This window comes from Ceratina calcarata, unplaced genomic scaffold (genome assembly GCF_001652005.2).
Source record: "Ceratina calcarata isolate Rehan_Ccalc_2016 unplaced genomic scaffold, ASM165200v1 scaffold368.2, whole genome shotgun sequence".
Taxonomy (NCBI): Eukaryota; Metazoa; Arthropoda; class Insecta; order Hymenoptera; family Apidae; genus Ceratina; species Ceratina calcarata.
The window spans coordinates 1,258,518-1,274,115 of NW_017159898.1; the positions used below are offsets into that span (position 1 = coordinate 1,258,518).

Genomic DNA, 15,598 nt, shown 5'->3' on the forward strand with positions numbered 1-15,598 from the left:
TATAAAGTACATACAGTTATCTCGTTAAATTCATTGAAATGTTTATGGCCATTAAAAAAAAATTATCATTTGCCGTCGTATAGCATATGCACGTGCAATCGCTGAGCGTGACTCGTTTGCACCGCTTTACGCGAAAATGAAGGAGTAGAAGCGAAAGCGTTTGCTGGTCATCGAAGGATCCACGAGGCACGAGCATTTAAAGGGCAGGTTTGCAGTTTGGGTCTTGCCGTTTACCTGATACACGTATACGGAAAAATTACGCGTGTAGTGGTACGCCGTTCAAATTACGCGCGCGGCTAGGTTCAAACTTTAAAGCTAAGACATAACAGCTAGCATTCTAGACTGGGTCTACGCTATGGGCGGAAAAATCCGCAAATCTTACATCAAGACTTTTAGTTCCACTTTTCCTCACCATACGCGCGGCGATCGAAATTCCGCAAATCTTACATCACTGGTCTTCATCTCTGCCTTCATTCACTTTATGGTCAAGTTCGCATTCTTTTTATTTTCTATAGAAGGGCCATCTATAAGACATAATTGAAAGCTCGGTAACGGAATATTGCACACGCGCAGTTGAGAAATTTAGTGACGCTGTGTCCTGTCGGTGGGTACCGCGATACTCCGACACTCCGCGGTCCGCGTTTGATTCATATCAGATATTTTACTATTTAACGAAAGGAAATTGGTGAAAATGTCGACCTTACCTCACAGCAAGAAGCGTGTCTGCTACTACTACGACAGTGAGTGAAAAAATTCATAGATATTTAATTGTAAATTTAAGATCCCGCGAAAACTGTACACGCACGGGGTGATTGTCAAAATGTGTTTGTGCTATTCGCGTTGGTGTCGTACATTTTACGTTTATTTCATGTTTACCTCTGTCTCTTTCACAGTTTTCAGTCGTCATATTTATTCGTACGTGAAACATATACCTTTCTCAGACGATACCCACTTATTCTCATGTTTTGTCTAGCTCGATGCACAGTTTTAGACGCGTTAAGACGAGAGATTCACAAGTGACGCTCCGCGCTACCCTACTTGAACGAAGAAACAGCGTCGGCTTTTTACGATTCATGTCGATAGTTACCATTCATTTAGCCGAACGAATTTTACTTTTTCTTCTCTTCCTTTTTGTTTCTGTGTAATTATTATCCAATATAAACGTTTCATCCCGTTGCCTTTACTTGCTTGTAATAATCAAATACGAATGATTTATGAACAGCACACTTGTTATCGTAATTACATATCATTTTATGCATATATGTATTCTAATTACATTTCTTACGCTGATTTTATGCTTTTACGATACTATTCTTTAATTATGAATAGGCGATTTTCAATATTTTAAACGAAAAAAGATCCTTTTAGGTTATGAAAGTACTACGAGAAACTTCTTAAAAATTCTTGCTTACTTGAATGTAATCATACAAGTTCATTGATATATCTGAAGATTTTCATAGATTTTAAAGTGTTAATGATGTTTGAGTCAGATACATAAAGGATAATACGTTTTTTGAGTAAGTTAAGCTAGAGATTCTCAAATGTACTTCGGTTGCCCGTACCGTAGTGGTACCCATGGTACCATGTTTCAATCTGAATTCACGACACATTAAACTTAACTTTATGTAGATAATAAAATTTATAACATTGACAAAGTTGAATGATGGATTTAAAAAATGTTGCTTTAGGTGATATTGGGAATTACTACTATGGGCAAGGACATCCAATGAAACCACATCGTATAAGGATGACACATAATTTACTTCTCAATTATGGTCTTTACAGGAAAATGGAAATATATGTAAGATATATCTTTCGATGCATCGCTGTTTATCGTGTCAATATCCTTATACAATATTTAAGACGATCATAATTTTTTTTTTAGCGTCCACATAAAGCTACTGCGGATGAAATGACAAAATTTCATAGCGACGACTATATTAGGTTCCTGAGATCTATCAGACCTGATAACATGTCTGAATATAACAAACAAATGCAACGCTGTAAGATCACACACAGTCTTATTTCTACAAATTTTACTATAAATGATACTTGGGTTGGGAATTAATAATTTCATTGTTTTCTCTTTAGTTAATGTGGGGGAAGATTGTCCTGTTTTCGACGGTCTGTATGAGTTCTGTCAATTATCAGCTGGAGGGTCAGTAGCTGCTGCTGTGAAATTAAACAAGCAGGCCTCAGAAATTTGCATAAACTGGGGCGGTGGTTTACATCATGCCAAAAAGAGTGAGGCGTCCGGTTTCTGCTACGTAAATGACATTGTATTAGGGATATTGGAACTGCTCAAGTATCATCAAAGAGTTTTATATATCGATATCGACGTTCATCACGGTGATGGTGTAGAAGAAGCCTTTTATACAACAGACAGAGTCATGACCGTTTCCTTTCATAAATACGGCGAATATTTCCCTGGTACTGGCGACCTAAGAGATATTGGGGCAGGAAAGGTAACAATTACTTTTAGAATTTGATTTCATTTTGTATACGTTATGTTGTATACTAACTTAGGATTCTCTTTAGGGAAAGTATTATGCAGTTAACATACCACTAAGAGATGGTATGGATGATGAAAGCTATGAGTCAATATTCGTACCCATTATTTCAAAAGTAATGGAAACTTTCCAACCCTCCGCAGTGGTCCTTCAATGTGGTGCTGATTCATTAACAGGTATTACATACGAAGACACGGTTATAGAAATATCAGGGACAAAATAGAGTAAGAGTACTAAATATATTCAAACATTATTCTTTACAGGTGATCGGTTAGGTTGTTTCAATTTGACAGTAAGAGGTCATGGAAAATGCGTCGAGTTTGTAAAAAAATATAACTTACCTTTCTTAATGGTTGGAGGCGGTGGATACACGATTAGGAATGTATCTAGATGCTGGACATACGAAACTTCGGTAGCCCTCGGCTCTGAAATCGCAAACGAACTACCTTACAATGATTACTTCGAGTATTTCGGGCCTGACTTCAAACTGCACATTAGTCCCTCAAATATGGCAAACCAGAATACTCCTGAATATCTTGAAAAGATTAAGTATGTTTCATTCGCGTATCAACTAGTATTTAATCATTCCTCTTAAATCGGCCTTCGGCTATCATATATGTCTTCTGTTACTTGCAGGACTAGATTATTTGAGAACCTAAGAATGTTACCTCACGCACCGGGCGTACAGGTTCAACCGATTCCAGAAGACGGTGCAGTTATCGAGGATTCTGAAGCCGAGGAAAAATTAAATCCTGATGAAAGATTACCACAGCGGGATTTAGACAAGAGGATACAACACGAGAACGAATATAGTGATAGCGAAGACGAGGGTGAAGGTGGACGTAGAGATAATAGATCATTTAAGGTAACGTTCTTTGTTTCTATATAGATCTCCACTGTTACACACTTTCCTTTTCTGACACACAAATTTTGTTCATTTTTTTACTGAATTATTCTCATATGTAACTGACGTTTCTCTCTTTACCTAAAGGGTTCTAGAAAACGACCTCGCCTAGAAAAGGGACAAGAGGGTATGGAAGGTGATCTAAAGAAGGAAGAGGATATAAAATCCGAACCAAAAGGTATATGTAGATACAAGTTGGCTTTGCAATTTGAAAGATACGTTGTTTCTTTATTTTGTTTGTTGTAACTTTACACGTGTGTTAACCATGTTTGATCTATTGCAGAAAACGAAAAAGATGAAAAAACAAATGTCACTAATGAGGAAACAAAGAAAGACGCCGGTGCGAATCCCTGATAGATAATTTTTCTTTCTGAAACAAAAATGGAAAAGATTCTTATTTAAATCAAGCATAGATAAGCGTAGGTAACTTAAGTCAATAAAATTACGATATACAGACGTTCGTTGCCTCGAATTCGAAATTTGATTTTAAATAATTACTATGATTGGTATAATAATGATAATAATTAAAAAATGCGTACTATCAATAAAGAGACAGTGGTGGTTATATTATCGATCGGACTCGAGGCAAGCGTAACTTTTACATAGTTATACACATATTCAAGCGTGTAATCTACACCGCAGACGATGAGCAATTTTTATTATTATTTTTATTTTTTTTTTTTGTTTCATTAAAAGTATTATCTAACACTTTTTAATGACTAACTTACCGGATAATAGATTTTTCAATTTTTCTCAAATTATGTGAATCATATGTGAGATAAGTAATATCTTATGATCTGATCACAAGATCTTCGCATTAATTTAGGATTGACAAATTTGACTAGTCAAATGAGATGAAGAAATGTGTCTGACGGCGTGCTGCATACGCATCGACTGAAAACCTACATTTCTCAGAGTTAATTATCACCAAGATCATAAGATATAAATAACTTATCAATATGTCAAATTTATTATTAGTACGTCCCGATAAATTATACAACTAATAATGATAATACGTTGTGAATTAGCTGTTCATTACTCATCACGTAAATTTGTTCGAGCCGTTCAATTAGAGTAATTGAGATATAGTTTGAGGAAAACGCGATTGTACAATGAATTAGTATTATCAATCAATCATAGATTTCTTTTTGTTTCCTACTCTTGTACATAAAAGTAAAATCATATTTTAACAATATCCTACATGCAGTACTGTAATAACAATATAATGATATTCTTTTTTATATATATATAAAGCATTTTATTTTATACATGCGAAATTAAACGATCAGCAAAGGAGGAGATGCGACAGGAATCAGAATAGTCAATGAATGCATGAAATTTCAGTGTAGATTCTTAAATCCTATATTAATTAAGGATAAGAGATTAAGAACTCGAAAAATTGAGTATATGACTAAACCGATTTCTATCTGTGGTGATCGAGTTGAAAAACAAATAGTGAACAGAACGATTGGGGAAAGGATAAAACTCGTTAGCCCTTTAACTATGTTAGTTTAATTTCCATGAGAATATGTATATATACATATATATATGTATATGTGTATATATATATATTAATTTTGTGTACATACATAAAGTCTCACTTTTCGCGCTTCGAAACTACTTGGAAAAAAACAAATTTAACGATGCCGGATCTAGTTGTAATTAAACACATACCTTTACTGTAATTAATTACCCAGAACACAGAGACAAATTCGATATAATATTTCCGTAAATATATCTAACAAGTCGACTTGACGCAGATTTAAGTAATTCATATAAATATATATGTGTGTGTATATAAATATATATAGTTACATACATTGCATGTATATATTTATATATGTATGTCTAAAAATGAGTAACACAAAATGTTTTTAAATATTTATAATAAAAAATAAAGAAACTTACGACGCGTGCTTTATGAATTTACATACTTCATCCTTTATACTTGTCATCAGAGAAGAAATTTCTTCTTCGATATCAGTATCTGCTGTGGGGGAGTAAGTACAGCGGATTGTACAGATGTTTTATCCTGTCAAAATGGTGACAGTTTTAACGAGCCGACAGAAGAAGGCTCGATGGTATTTTACAATTGTCGTTGCACGAAATGCGTTTTATCAAGTGTGTGACGTATGAATTGCGATCTTGATACGTGCAACATGAAAACGAATTATGTTATTTGTTTTACACGTAATGCAGTTGGTTACACGATCCTCGTTAACGGAACTTCAAATTTAACCTAATAATAAAAACAGTTGTTTACGTATTAATAATATATGAAGGCAGCATACAGACATCGGTTATTCGTATATAATATAAAATGTGTTAAACCATTCGTTAAATGTCACAGCATCACTATTTGTTCAACATTAATTCGAGAAAAAAAAACATTGAAAAACACTGAAAGATAGAAATCGAAGCTATATAACTACATATATTTCAAGCAACAGATATTTATTAGCTTCGTTGAAGACACACGAAAGTGCCAAAATGATTTCTCAATTGTCTCACGTTATGACTCTGGCAAACAGCATTATTGGAGTAAGCGTTCTCGCAATGCCGTTTTGCTTCAAGCAATGCGGTATTGTCCTAGCTACGTTAGTTTTACTGTTGAGTAGCATTTTATCCAGACTCGCTTCTCACTTTCTTATCAAGTCAGCTGTTATGTCGAGAAGACGCAACTTCGAGCTTCTGGCTTTTCATGCCTTTGGCCACATGGGCAAAATCTTGGTCGAATTATTTATAATTGGTTTTCTCGTGGGGACATGCATTGCTTTCTTTGTTGTTATGGGCGACCTAGGACCACAAATTGTGGGAAAAGTGATAGATAAAAATCCAGAGAACATTAGGACCAGTTTGCTTGTAACAACAAGTGTTTTCATAGTTTTGCCATTGGGACTACTTAAAAATATTGACAGTCTGTCTAGTCTTTGTACTGCTACCATTATCTTTTACTTTTGCCTTGTGTTGAAGGTAAATGATATGCATTTAGTTTTTGCTTAGAATGAGGATTTCAAGCGCGTTAGTTGTAATTTAATTAGACTTTTTGTTTTTGGTAGATAATAACAGAATCTATACCACGCATTTTTGCTGGGGATTGGTATGAAAATGTTTATTATTGGAGACCATCAGGTATACTTCAGTGTGTGCCTATCTTTTCTATGGCACTGTTCTGTCAAACGCAATTATTTGAAATTTATGAAACCATTCCAAATGTTTCGTTAGAGAAGATGAACCAAGTCGTACGAGGTGCATTAAACATATGCACTAGCGTGTATCTTTGCGTTGGGTTCTTCGGCTACATTGCATTTTGCACCCAACCATTCACAGGTAGTTATTTCATTTCAAACCTCTGTTTGCTGTTTTACTTATTTTTTTTATTATATTTATAGGGAACATATTAATGAGTTTCAAGCCTAGTTTGTCATCTGAAATGATTAAAATGGGATTTGTATTTTCCATTGCGTTTAGTTTTCCTCTAGTCATTTTTCCATGCCGTGCAAGTTTAAACTCTCTCTTGTTCCGCAGGGTTTGTATTATGTATTATTATAATACTGAACTGTGATACTGATCGGTATAACATAATTTTTACTTGATTCATGTGTAATTTATTTCAGATGTACACTCACGAGCCTTCCATTACTTACTTGCCAGAAACAAGATTTAGATGTCTTACTATCATAATTGTAATTGTTTCTCTAATTACTGGGATAATGATACCAAATATAGAATTTGTTCTGGGCTTAGTCGGTTCTACAATCGGAGTAATGATATGCTTGATACTTCCTGCAATATTTTTCATCTCCATAAGCAGCAAGCACACCAATGAAAGATTATTAGCCCAAGTATAAATTTCAAGAAAATAGTGTTGATTGTAAATTACTGAATTTATTTACTTAATATCTTTCTTACTACTTTTTTCGACTTATGTGCAGGTAATCTTATTTATCGGTATTTGCATAATGATCCTGAGTACATATGCAAACTTGTATGCACTGGAGAAATCCACTACGATAAAAATATTAACAACAACGAGCAAATCTTTTAACGAAATAAATAGTCTATCGGTAAACTTGAAAAATGATATTAATGGGATAGCAAGCATTCCTAAGAATCCAAAAATTGTTTCAAGTATAAGAGGTATTAATTCACGTACTCTTTGCTTGTACCTTTTTCGGATTGTATATAATAACGGTCGCATTACTTGCTTCTAGATACAATAGAGAAATTACCAGAGTTGAATGTTCCCGACAATTCGTTGAATCTCCAAGGAAACGATATGCGACAAGAACCGCCGATACCAGTTGAACGCATAGTTGTCACAGAGAAGTCCAACGTAGAGACGCAAAAGTCAGTTGATAATATATTGATCACGCTTGCTCCACTTATTAAAGAAACAGCGATTGAAATAAAGACCGTACATGAAAATCTTGGTAAACAATCAAAGGATATCGTAAAAAATGAAATTATAACGATTGAATCGGTTACTAAGAAAAAGGACGAAATCGATGCTGAGAAGGTGGAAAAGAATTTCGTGGATTTAAAGAAAAATGACAATCTTATAAATTCAGACGCTATTAAGAAAGAAGAAACAGAATTGGCTGCCGATGCTGAATCTGCTAATTTATTGGCTGTAGAGAGGCATGAGAAACTGAGACAAACTTTAGAGAAACACAAACAAGAGCAGTTGCAAATGATGGAGGAACAGAAAGAGATATTGAAAGATCTGAAACTGCAAAAAAACGAAATTGAGAAAGAAAAGCAAAGTATCATAAAAGATATGAAGGAGGAGGTAAAGAAGGGTGAAGGAGAATCAAACGCTCTTAACGAGAAGTTTATTCTGCGAGTAAAGGAGAATTTACCGAATGTAAATATTAATGACAATGAACTATCAAGGCAGCAGCACAGAGAAGGTCTTGTTTCTTCTAATAAGACAAATATAAAGAAAGAACAGATCAATACAAATAAATTGTTGTTTGACAATAAAGTAGATAACGGACATGTTAAAGAAATGAAAAAGAGTGTAAATAATTCGAATGAATTACCTAAAGGGCCTATTTTAAGTGCTTTAACAAAACGAGTGATACAGAGGTCTATTTCTAACAGTTCCATTGGACTAAATGACCGAATTGAAAAAGTCGTGTACAAAGATAATTCTACAGCTGCAATTTCTAATTTAGAAGAAAAGTCGAAATCGAAAATCGAGAAGCTGCAACATGAATATTCTCTACCGATTGCGTTAAAAATGCGAAATCAAACGAATGCAGAGAACACGGTACAAGTAGACAAGCATGAATTCGAGGATGAGGTTCAAGTAATTCATAGAGACATATTAGAGAAACACGAACGTGAGAAACGGGAAATAGATGTTCAAGTTGAAGAAACCAATACCAAAGTTGCGAGTGATATAAAAAATGAGAAATCCGGATATTTTATAAAAAATTTAACGATTAACGACAATCGCGATATATGTTCTGACAAAAATGGAATACCGAATAAACTAAACGTAAAATTAAACAAAAATTTAACGAAAGAGGATACAACTGAGGTATTGTTGATTAAAACTAATATGTATCTGTCAGGACAGGAAGTAGCGAATGCTGTTTCAATGGATCCGAATATTCCTGTACGAGGAGAATATGTTAAATTAAAACAGAGGGATCTGAAATCTATGAATGCTAATGATGATTATAATGTTTAAGCTCTTGTATACCTGATTAAGTGTAATTTGTACAATGATACGATGTATGCGCGAAAATTTAATTTTATAGAAGACCGGTCAGTACAATTTTTTTCCTTTCCCGTAATATAATTTCGCTGCATTTGTAAATAGTACATTCAAAATAACCGGAAGTCTCTTCAACATTTTAGTCGTATTTAATCTTGAGTATTATTTTTACATTATATTATGTACATAAATACACTCATAATTATTCTTTTATGTAATCTAATGGATAAGTATTAAAGTTTTGAATATATTTTTACATTGAAGGAAAATGATATTTTTCATTTTACCGTCACCTTTGTAAAATAAAACTTTGTCAATTAATCATCCAAATACGACTTGCTTACAATTAAAAAATATAACAGCATGAAAATAATTAATGAATTATACATTGATAAGTTATAATAATTAAAATTCGGTAGTTTTTAAATAGGGCTTTATTTGAAATCGAGATGGCGCCACGTACAACTCCAAAATCGTTTGAGGTCAGCCGGCAGCGTTACCAGATTTTTACCCAAGGCCGCAAAGTGGGGACGACGCGACCATGGTGGGGACCATAACGCTGCGGAGAGCTTCGCGAACGCGCATGAGCACGCATGAGGGGAATAGTAGTGGGGATCGAAATACGGGCGAAAAACAGGGGAAGCGAGCGTCGTGGGTAAAAATCTGGTAACGCTGGGTCAGCGTACCATTTGTATCGCTCCGCATGCGATGGCGTGCGACGCAAAGTGAAAATAGTTGAATGTGGTGGAATGGTCGGAATATGAAAAGACCGACGAATGTGCCGAGGCGCATGCATAGAGTTAGTATATCTATACTAACTCTATGGGCGCATGCTCCATAGGACATGTTTAAATTAAACAATTCGCATTCACCGTCAGCTATATTCAAATCATTTTATTGCGGTATATTTTAACGACGCGGAACGGGTTCGCGATTAAAACAATGTCGCGCGTATTGTGTAAGAAACCGTTCCATGAGAGATATACGTATGTTCCTGTTACGCGTACAAATAGCGGAAAGAAAGTGGATAGTAATATGTTACCGAATGCGACAGATTTCAAAGTTTAAAGAACGTACGATCGCTACAACACGTGCAGTGGATGGAATCAAGGTAAAGTGGGAGGCGGGAAACGGAGTATATCTGATCATGCACCTTAATCAGTAGTTACAGTGACTATAAGAGCAGCGTCTTTGATCGGTTCGTAAAGTCAAAAACTCTTCCACCAGTCGCTGTAACGGTGATCGTTAAACGTAGAAGAATTAAGAGAACAGTGATACATTTGAAATCAGTCGATCATGTTCCTAAAAATTTATACGTCCATTCTGATTTTCGCGTGCTGGTCAGCGGACGGTTTAAAGTCGAGCGAAGGGAGCGTGCAGTTCGACGGCAACGAGTTAAAGCCAATGAACAACGTTTCGAAAATTAATCGTACTATTTCTTTGGAAAAGTATTCGGCCGACGAGATAGTTTCAAACGCGACTTTGACCGATCGCACCATGTTACATTTAGACGAGTTAAATATTTGGAACTTGCACGTACTAACGAAGCTCTGGAATCGCGGATCATTAAACCTTTCAATTGATTGCGAAGCAGACATGACGAATTACATGACGGGCTTGTCGTTGGGGGAAGAATGGGCATTGAAGAGTAAGTGAAATCAAATGAAAGAAAATGAAACGAAAGATTATAAAATTCGTACTGTAGATTCGTCGGGTCGATCTATCGTACGAATCTATGAAAGAAAATGTACAGCGGGGTGAGTAAGTGTACGTTGCAATGCTTAAATGATCTCAAGAGAACTGCGTAAGAATCCGTGGTCCGAGTATTATTCGTGGATGAATTATTGATTATTTGCTATGTACAGATTTGATATGGAAGTGTGCGAATTCCATACGTAGAGTTCTCGTAAGATTCTCTTTATGTGGATCACGGTATTTAATCGAGACTTCGCTAGTGATTTTAATTGGTCAGTAATTATTATAGTTCTCACTCGTGGAACGAGGAAGAGTTTGTTCAGTGAGAGTACAGGAAGTAATTACGAGTGAGTACTTTGGATCCGGTTTCACGTTGACAGATGACACTTTCCTCGAAAGTTTGATTTTTATAATACGCTAAATTATCATTATTATTATAAACGGATGAAACTCGATTTTAAAGATCATAGACACGGGTCTGATTCACGTTCGAAGCGCGTCTCGCGATTAGTCGAAGGCCCAGTACGCCCAGTAGAGCGAAAGATGAAAGTCGGATACATTGTTCTTTCTAGTCAGCCGGGAAAGTGAACTTTTCTGGTATGATTAATAAATTTTTCACTAGAATCACGGGTTGCATCATCGCGTGCAAGAACAAGAATCGTTTCGGTGCATGTAATTGCGTAAAGCTCGAATGCCGTAACAACAAGTGCACGCGCCAGTTCAGGAAGCAACATTCAGAAAGAAACATTGTATTCTAGTCACGGAACACTGTAACTGCTTTCGTTTTATGCAACGGTCTAACTGCTTTCCAGAAAAAGAACAATACAGCAGATATTCGAATGGTCGAAAGCTACGAAACGCTGAGAACCATGTTTTACACGAAATGTACTTTTTCAGTGACGGACGCGACCGGCAGATACACGTGGGGTTTATCCTCCGGAAACGTATTTTGGGTGGGTGCCGTGGACCAATGTCGGGATATGGAAGAACAATTTATCGAGTGGCAGAAAACGAAATCGAAACGCGAAGAGAACACACCACCGTTTCCGGTCGGCATGTCGTCCGCCACCGTCAATCTGAACGTTCGCCGATTCACGTCAAATGAAGTAATTTTTCTACATGTAATTACGGAACATCGACTTCCCCTTCGACTCGCGATTCACTTCCTCGACGATTCAGACTTACAGAATTATCTTCGGTCTGTGTCTGCCCGACGCGTGCGGCGTCGACGACGTCGAGAAGCTCTTGCGCTTGGTCGAAGATCAACGCAGGGACGATTCATCAGTGAGGATGACGATCGGAACGATCAGGAATCTGTCCAGGGGATATTCGTTTTGGGAAGACCCTATATTTCACATTTTATCGTACGTGCTCGGTCCTTTCTATCGAGTCCGATACCTGTAATCTCGAAAGAGAAAGGTTGGGTAACGGAGGCGCGTAGGAGCGACGGTTTACAAAAAGATGATTGACTTGCAGAGTCGCGTTCGTTATAGTCACCGTTCTCGTGATCCTGGGCACTTTGTACGACGTTTCCCTTCGATATCGAATATTGCAGACCGAGCAGACAAGTTCGAGTATGGACAACACGACGGAACTGAAGATCCTGAATCACGCGGAAACGGCCGATGGGAAGATCACGATGAAAAAGATATGGTCGGTGCGAGAGCACAACGGTTCCAGCGGTACTCATGATATTTTATGCCGTAAAGTCGTGGTCGATCGCGGGCCAATCGAGGCTTGAACAATTCTAACGGTTTCAGACGTGCATAACTCGAACAGTGCGCCGAGACCTTTCTCGGAGGCATTGTTGTCGTTCAGCCTGTTGTTAAATCTCTCGAAAGTCTTCAGCCTCGACGTCGGCGCCGACACTTTGGCTCCCATTCACGGCTTACGATTTCTGTCGATGCTGTGGATCATTCTCGTTCACACCTGTTTGACCGTGAACGTAGTTTCTGGTACGCCGGTCGTTCCATCGTCTCTCGTATCCGCTCGTCGACGACGCTGTCACGCGTTCTCCGTTGTTTCAGAAATCAAAACTTTCAAGTCGAAGGCAGAGAACAATTTCCTCTACCAGACTATTAGCAACAGCACTTATTCCGTCGACACGTTCTTCTTTATGAGGTAACGCCAGACAGTGACGCCGTTGGACACCGATCGGACAGCGATTACGCTTCGTCTGGTTCATCGACGAATCTTCGTTTCAGCGGATGCTTAGTGTCCTTTCTGTACTTCCGTACGATCACCAGAGACGGGATGAAGAAGAAGAAGATCATAAGGGGAGCCTGCGGCGAGGTGCTTCAGTTTCTGGGTATGGTGTGGTACCGGTACTTTCGACTGACCCCCGTTTACCTCCTGGTCATCGGTCTCATCGAGGTAACGTCCTCTTGGTACTATGACCACACGATGCTCGATCTGTACGCTCTGGACTACCAGAATTGTAGGAAATTTTGGTGGCGCAATGCTCTTTACATTAATACGTATTTCGCGATGGACGAACGAGTAAGTAAACAATCTCACTGGCCGTACCCCGTTCAGATGTCACATTTAACGATCGTCTGTTGCGACAGTGTATTGTCTGGAGCTGGTATTTAGCGAACGATACACTGTTTTATATCATCGGAACAATTATTCTTATCGTTGGAGCAAGGTACGTCCAGTGAACGTCCTTTACTTTGGAAGGGCTAACATCTTCAAAGTGCGTATCTCGTAGGTTCCTATCGACAGCCGCGATCATCACGCTCTGCCTGTTGATCGGCTCCTGGACGACCACAGTCGCCGTCTCTTTGAAATTGGAGCACGTAGTCAGGTAAAATTTGTCAGGCGACGTTCAGCGAATGCGAGAATAACGAACAGATTTGAGATCGAAAATGAATGTAGCGTTCAAGATCCGTTTGCTCGCTACGAGAGCTTGTACGACAAGCCCTGGTCGAGGATCGGACCGTATCTTCTGGGAATGATGGCAGGATGGTATCTGTACAAAACCGATTGTGAAATGAAAATCAGCAAAGTAAGTATCGTCCAGTCACGTAGCGAAAGTAGTTGCATAACACGCTGGATTTTGCATCGAATGCTTTTAGAAAGCCTTAATACGTTCTAAACATGAACTGCATGCCCGTCGCGAGTAAGAGTAAGGGACTGATCTTAATTGTCCATCGACGAGCGATTCGACTACTGCGTAACAGCTTTTAAGGAAATCGGTCTGAGAAGACGATCGATTCGTCCTGCGAAAAACTGCATTTTCGCCGTCTTTTAACCGCTCGACGATCGGGACGTGTATTTAATTATTGCAGACGGTCGCTTCAGTGCTTTGGCTCTTTTCTTTCGTCGCGATGCTGAGCATCGTCTACGGAGTGTACGGGAACACGTTCAGCCCATTCGTCTCCGCGTTGTACACCGCGTTATCGCATTCCGGATGGGCCGTTTCCATAGGATGGATCTTGATCGCTTGCGTCACGGGACATGGACGTAGGTAGCACGAGAATCCTCCTTTCGTTTCTCGACGATCATCTCGCAACGTATTCCATTTTCCAGGTTTGATAAACAAGATACTGTCCTGGCCAGGTCTGTACCCCCTCTCGAGACTAAGTTATTGCGCGTATTTGGTGCATCCCGCGATCATAAGGGCGGTCGTGTTGCACGGCGAATCTTCCATACACCTCACGAGAGGACTCATGGTAATTTATCATTGACTGACGATCGGGCGATCGAATTACCGATCGGGTCGAGTCGTTTTATTTAACGAACGCTCCGTCAGATCTCGACTCTTTCAATGCTTCCACCGATCTCCTCTTCAACCGTACCCTCCGCACCACCACCACCACCACTCCTCGTTTCTTGCTTCCCCTTTCACTCTTCATTGAGAGAAAGCGTCCGCCGTCGCAAACAATGACAGAGTTCAACGTCACGCCGCTGACCATCGTTATTTATGTGCGAGATGTACCAGCGACCGTTTACAAACATTTCGAAATATTCTTTTCCAGGCGATTCTGTTCCTGGGATTTACGGTAGCAACGTACGCGGCCTCGTTGATCATCAGCCTGCTCTTCGAGGCCCCCGTGGTCTCTCTGCTGAGAATAGTTCACCCATTGAGGAAGTGGAAAAAAGCAAAGTAGCTCGACAACGAGATAATCGCAGATTGTTTTGCATCGGTTAATTGCGGATCAGCGTTACTCGCAGAAGTCAGAGACACCGTTCGCGATTGAGAAACAGCGACCTTACGTAAGAGACTTGTGGAAAGAGCGTGGCTCGCGAGTCCCGAGCGTATCATTCTAAAAATTTAAACGCAGAAAAACGACCGTGAACGCTTCCTGAACACAGACAACGACGCATATAAACAATCGACAGATACTTCGTCAATTTACTTGTTCGACAGATAACATCAATTCTGGAAATAATTATTCGGCGATGATCACTGAAATTTGCCGAATCATTGTATTTCCTTTTATCGCGTGTTTTATTCTCGGGAGTACGTTCAAGCTCGTGAAGCCGGTTTCTTCTTTAGCGTTTCACCTTGAATCGTACTCATCGCGGAGCAGAAGGAGCGTTACACTTCTGGCAGGGCGAGCGTATCATTGTGTCAGCTGCCTCTGCGAAGGTAAAGGTAAGTAAGGTTTTGCAACGAAAGCGTGGCGATCAACGACGAAGGTGAAAGAGAGGCTGGCCATAATTCGTAGGGGAAGGTCAACCGCGGGAAAGGCCTTCGGATCGGTCGACAAATCGTTTTATCTATGAATTCCGACGCTTCCCGATCTCGCACGGACA

At 38.7% G+C, this 15,598-nt stretch overlaps 3 protein-coding genes and 1 long non-coding RNA gene across 8 annotated transcripts; 3 read left to right on the forward strand and 1 right to left on the reverse strand.

Annotated features, from left to right (window-relative positions):
* Positions 1–598: 598 nt before the first annotated feature.
* Positions 599–4,726, forward strand: HDAC1 (histone deacetylase 1). Its single transcript, XM_018025717.2, has 9 exons — positions 599–740; positions 1,689–1,801; positions 1,886–2,003; positions 2,092–2,465; positions 2,539–2,686; positions 2,774–3,059; positions 3,147–3,375; positions 3,502–3,592; positions 3,698–4,726. Exons 1-9 carry the CDS (start codon positions 692–694, stop codon positions 3,766–3,768), a joined length of 1,479 nt encoding a protein of 492 aa, XP_017881206.1. The 5' UTR covers positions 599–691; the 3' UTR covers positions 3,769–4,726.
* On the reverse strand, positions 3,622–5,409 carry LOC113464428 (uncharacterized). The gene is made up of 2 exons (XR_003389279.1): positions 5,323–5,409; positions 3,622–3,784 (listed from the first exon to the last, which is right to left on the reverse strand). It is a non-coding gene; the product is annotated as an uncharacterized LOC113464428 (long non-coding RNA).
* Positions 5,410–5,436: 27 nt separating this feature from the next.
* Positions 5,437–9,189, forward strand: LOC108625607 (putative sodium-coupled neutral amino acid transporter 10). 2 transcript variants are annotated; one of them, XM_026814121.1, is made up of 7 exons: positions 5,438–6,387; positions 6,474–6,546; positions 6,640–6,744; positions 6,807–6,943; positions 7,032–7,259; positions 7,350–7,554; positions 7,629–9,189. In XM_026814121.1, exons 1-7 carry the CDS (start codon positions 5,905–5,907, stop codon positions 9,113–9,115), a joined length of 2,718 nt encoding a protein of 905 aa, XP_026669922.1. In that variant the 5' UTR covers positions 5,438–5,904; the 3' UTR covers positions 9,116–9,189. The 2 variants fall into 2 exon arrangements, with proteins under 2 accessions (XP_017881199.1, XP_026669922.1); XM_018025710.2 differs by having other exon boundaries at positions 5,437–6,387; positions 6,474–6,744.
* Positions 9,190–10,171: 982 nt separating this feature from the next.
* On the forward strand, positions 10,172–15,254 carry LOC108625609 (nose resistant to fluoxetine protein 6). 4 transcript variants are annotated; one of them, XM_026814128.1, is made up of 13 exons: positions 10,172–10,790; positions 11,735–11,943; positions 12,017–12,201; positions 12,314–12,519; positions 12,598–12,792; positions 12,865–12,958; positions 13,042–13,336; positions 13,405–13,484; positions 13,548–13,643; positions 13,715–13,844; positions 14,128–14,302; positions 14,369–14,511; positions 14,818–15,254. In XM_026814128.1, exons 1-13 carry the CDS (start codon positions 10,439–10,441, stop codon positions 14,947–14,949), a joined length of 2,292 nt encoding a protein of 763 aa, XP_026669929.1. In that variant the 5' UTR covers positions 10,172–10,438; the 3' UTR covers positions 14,950–15,254. The 4 variants fall into 4 exon arrangements, with proteins under 4 accessions (XP_026669929.1, XP_026669930.1, XP_026669928.1 ...); XM_026814129.1 differs by having other exon boundaries at positions 10,172–11,184; positions 12,598–12,958; XM_026814127.1 differs by having other exon boundaries at positions 12,598–12,958.
* The last annotated feature ends 344 nt before the right edge of the window (positions 15,255–15,598 follow it).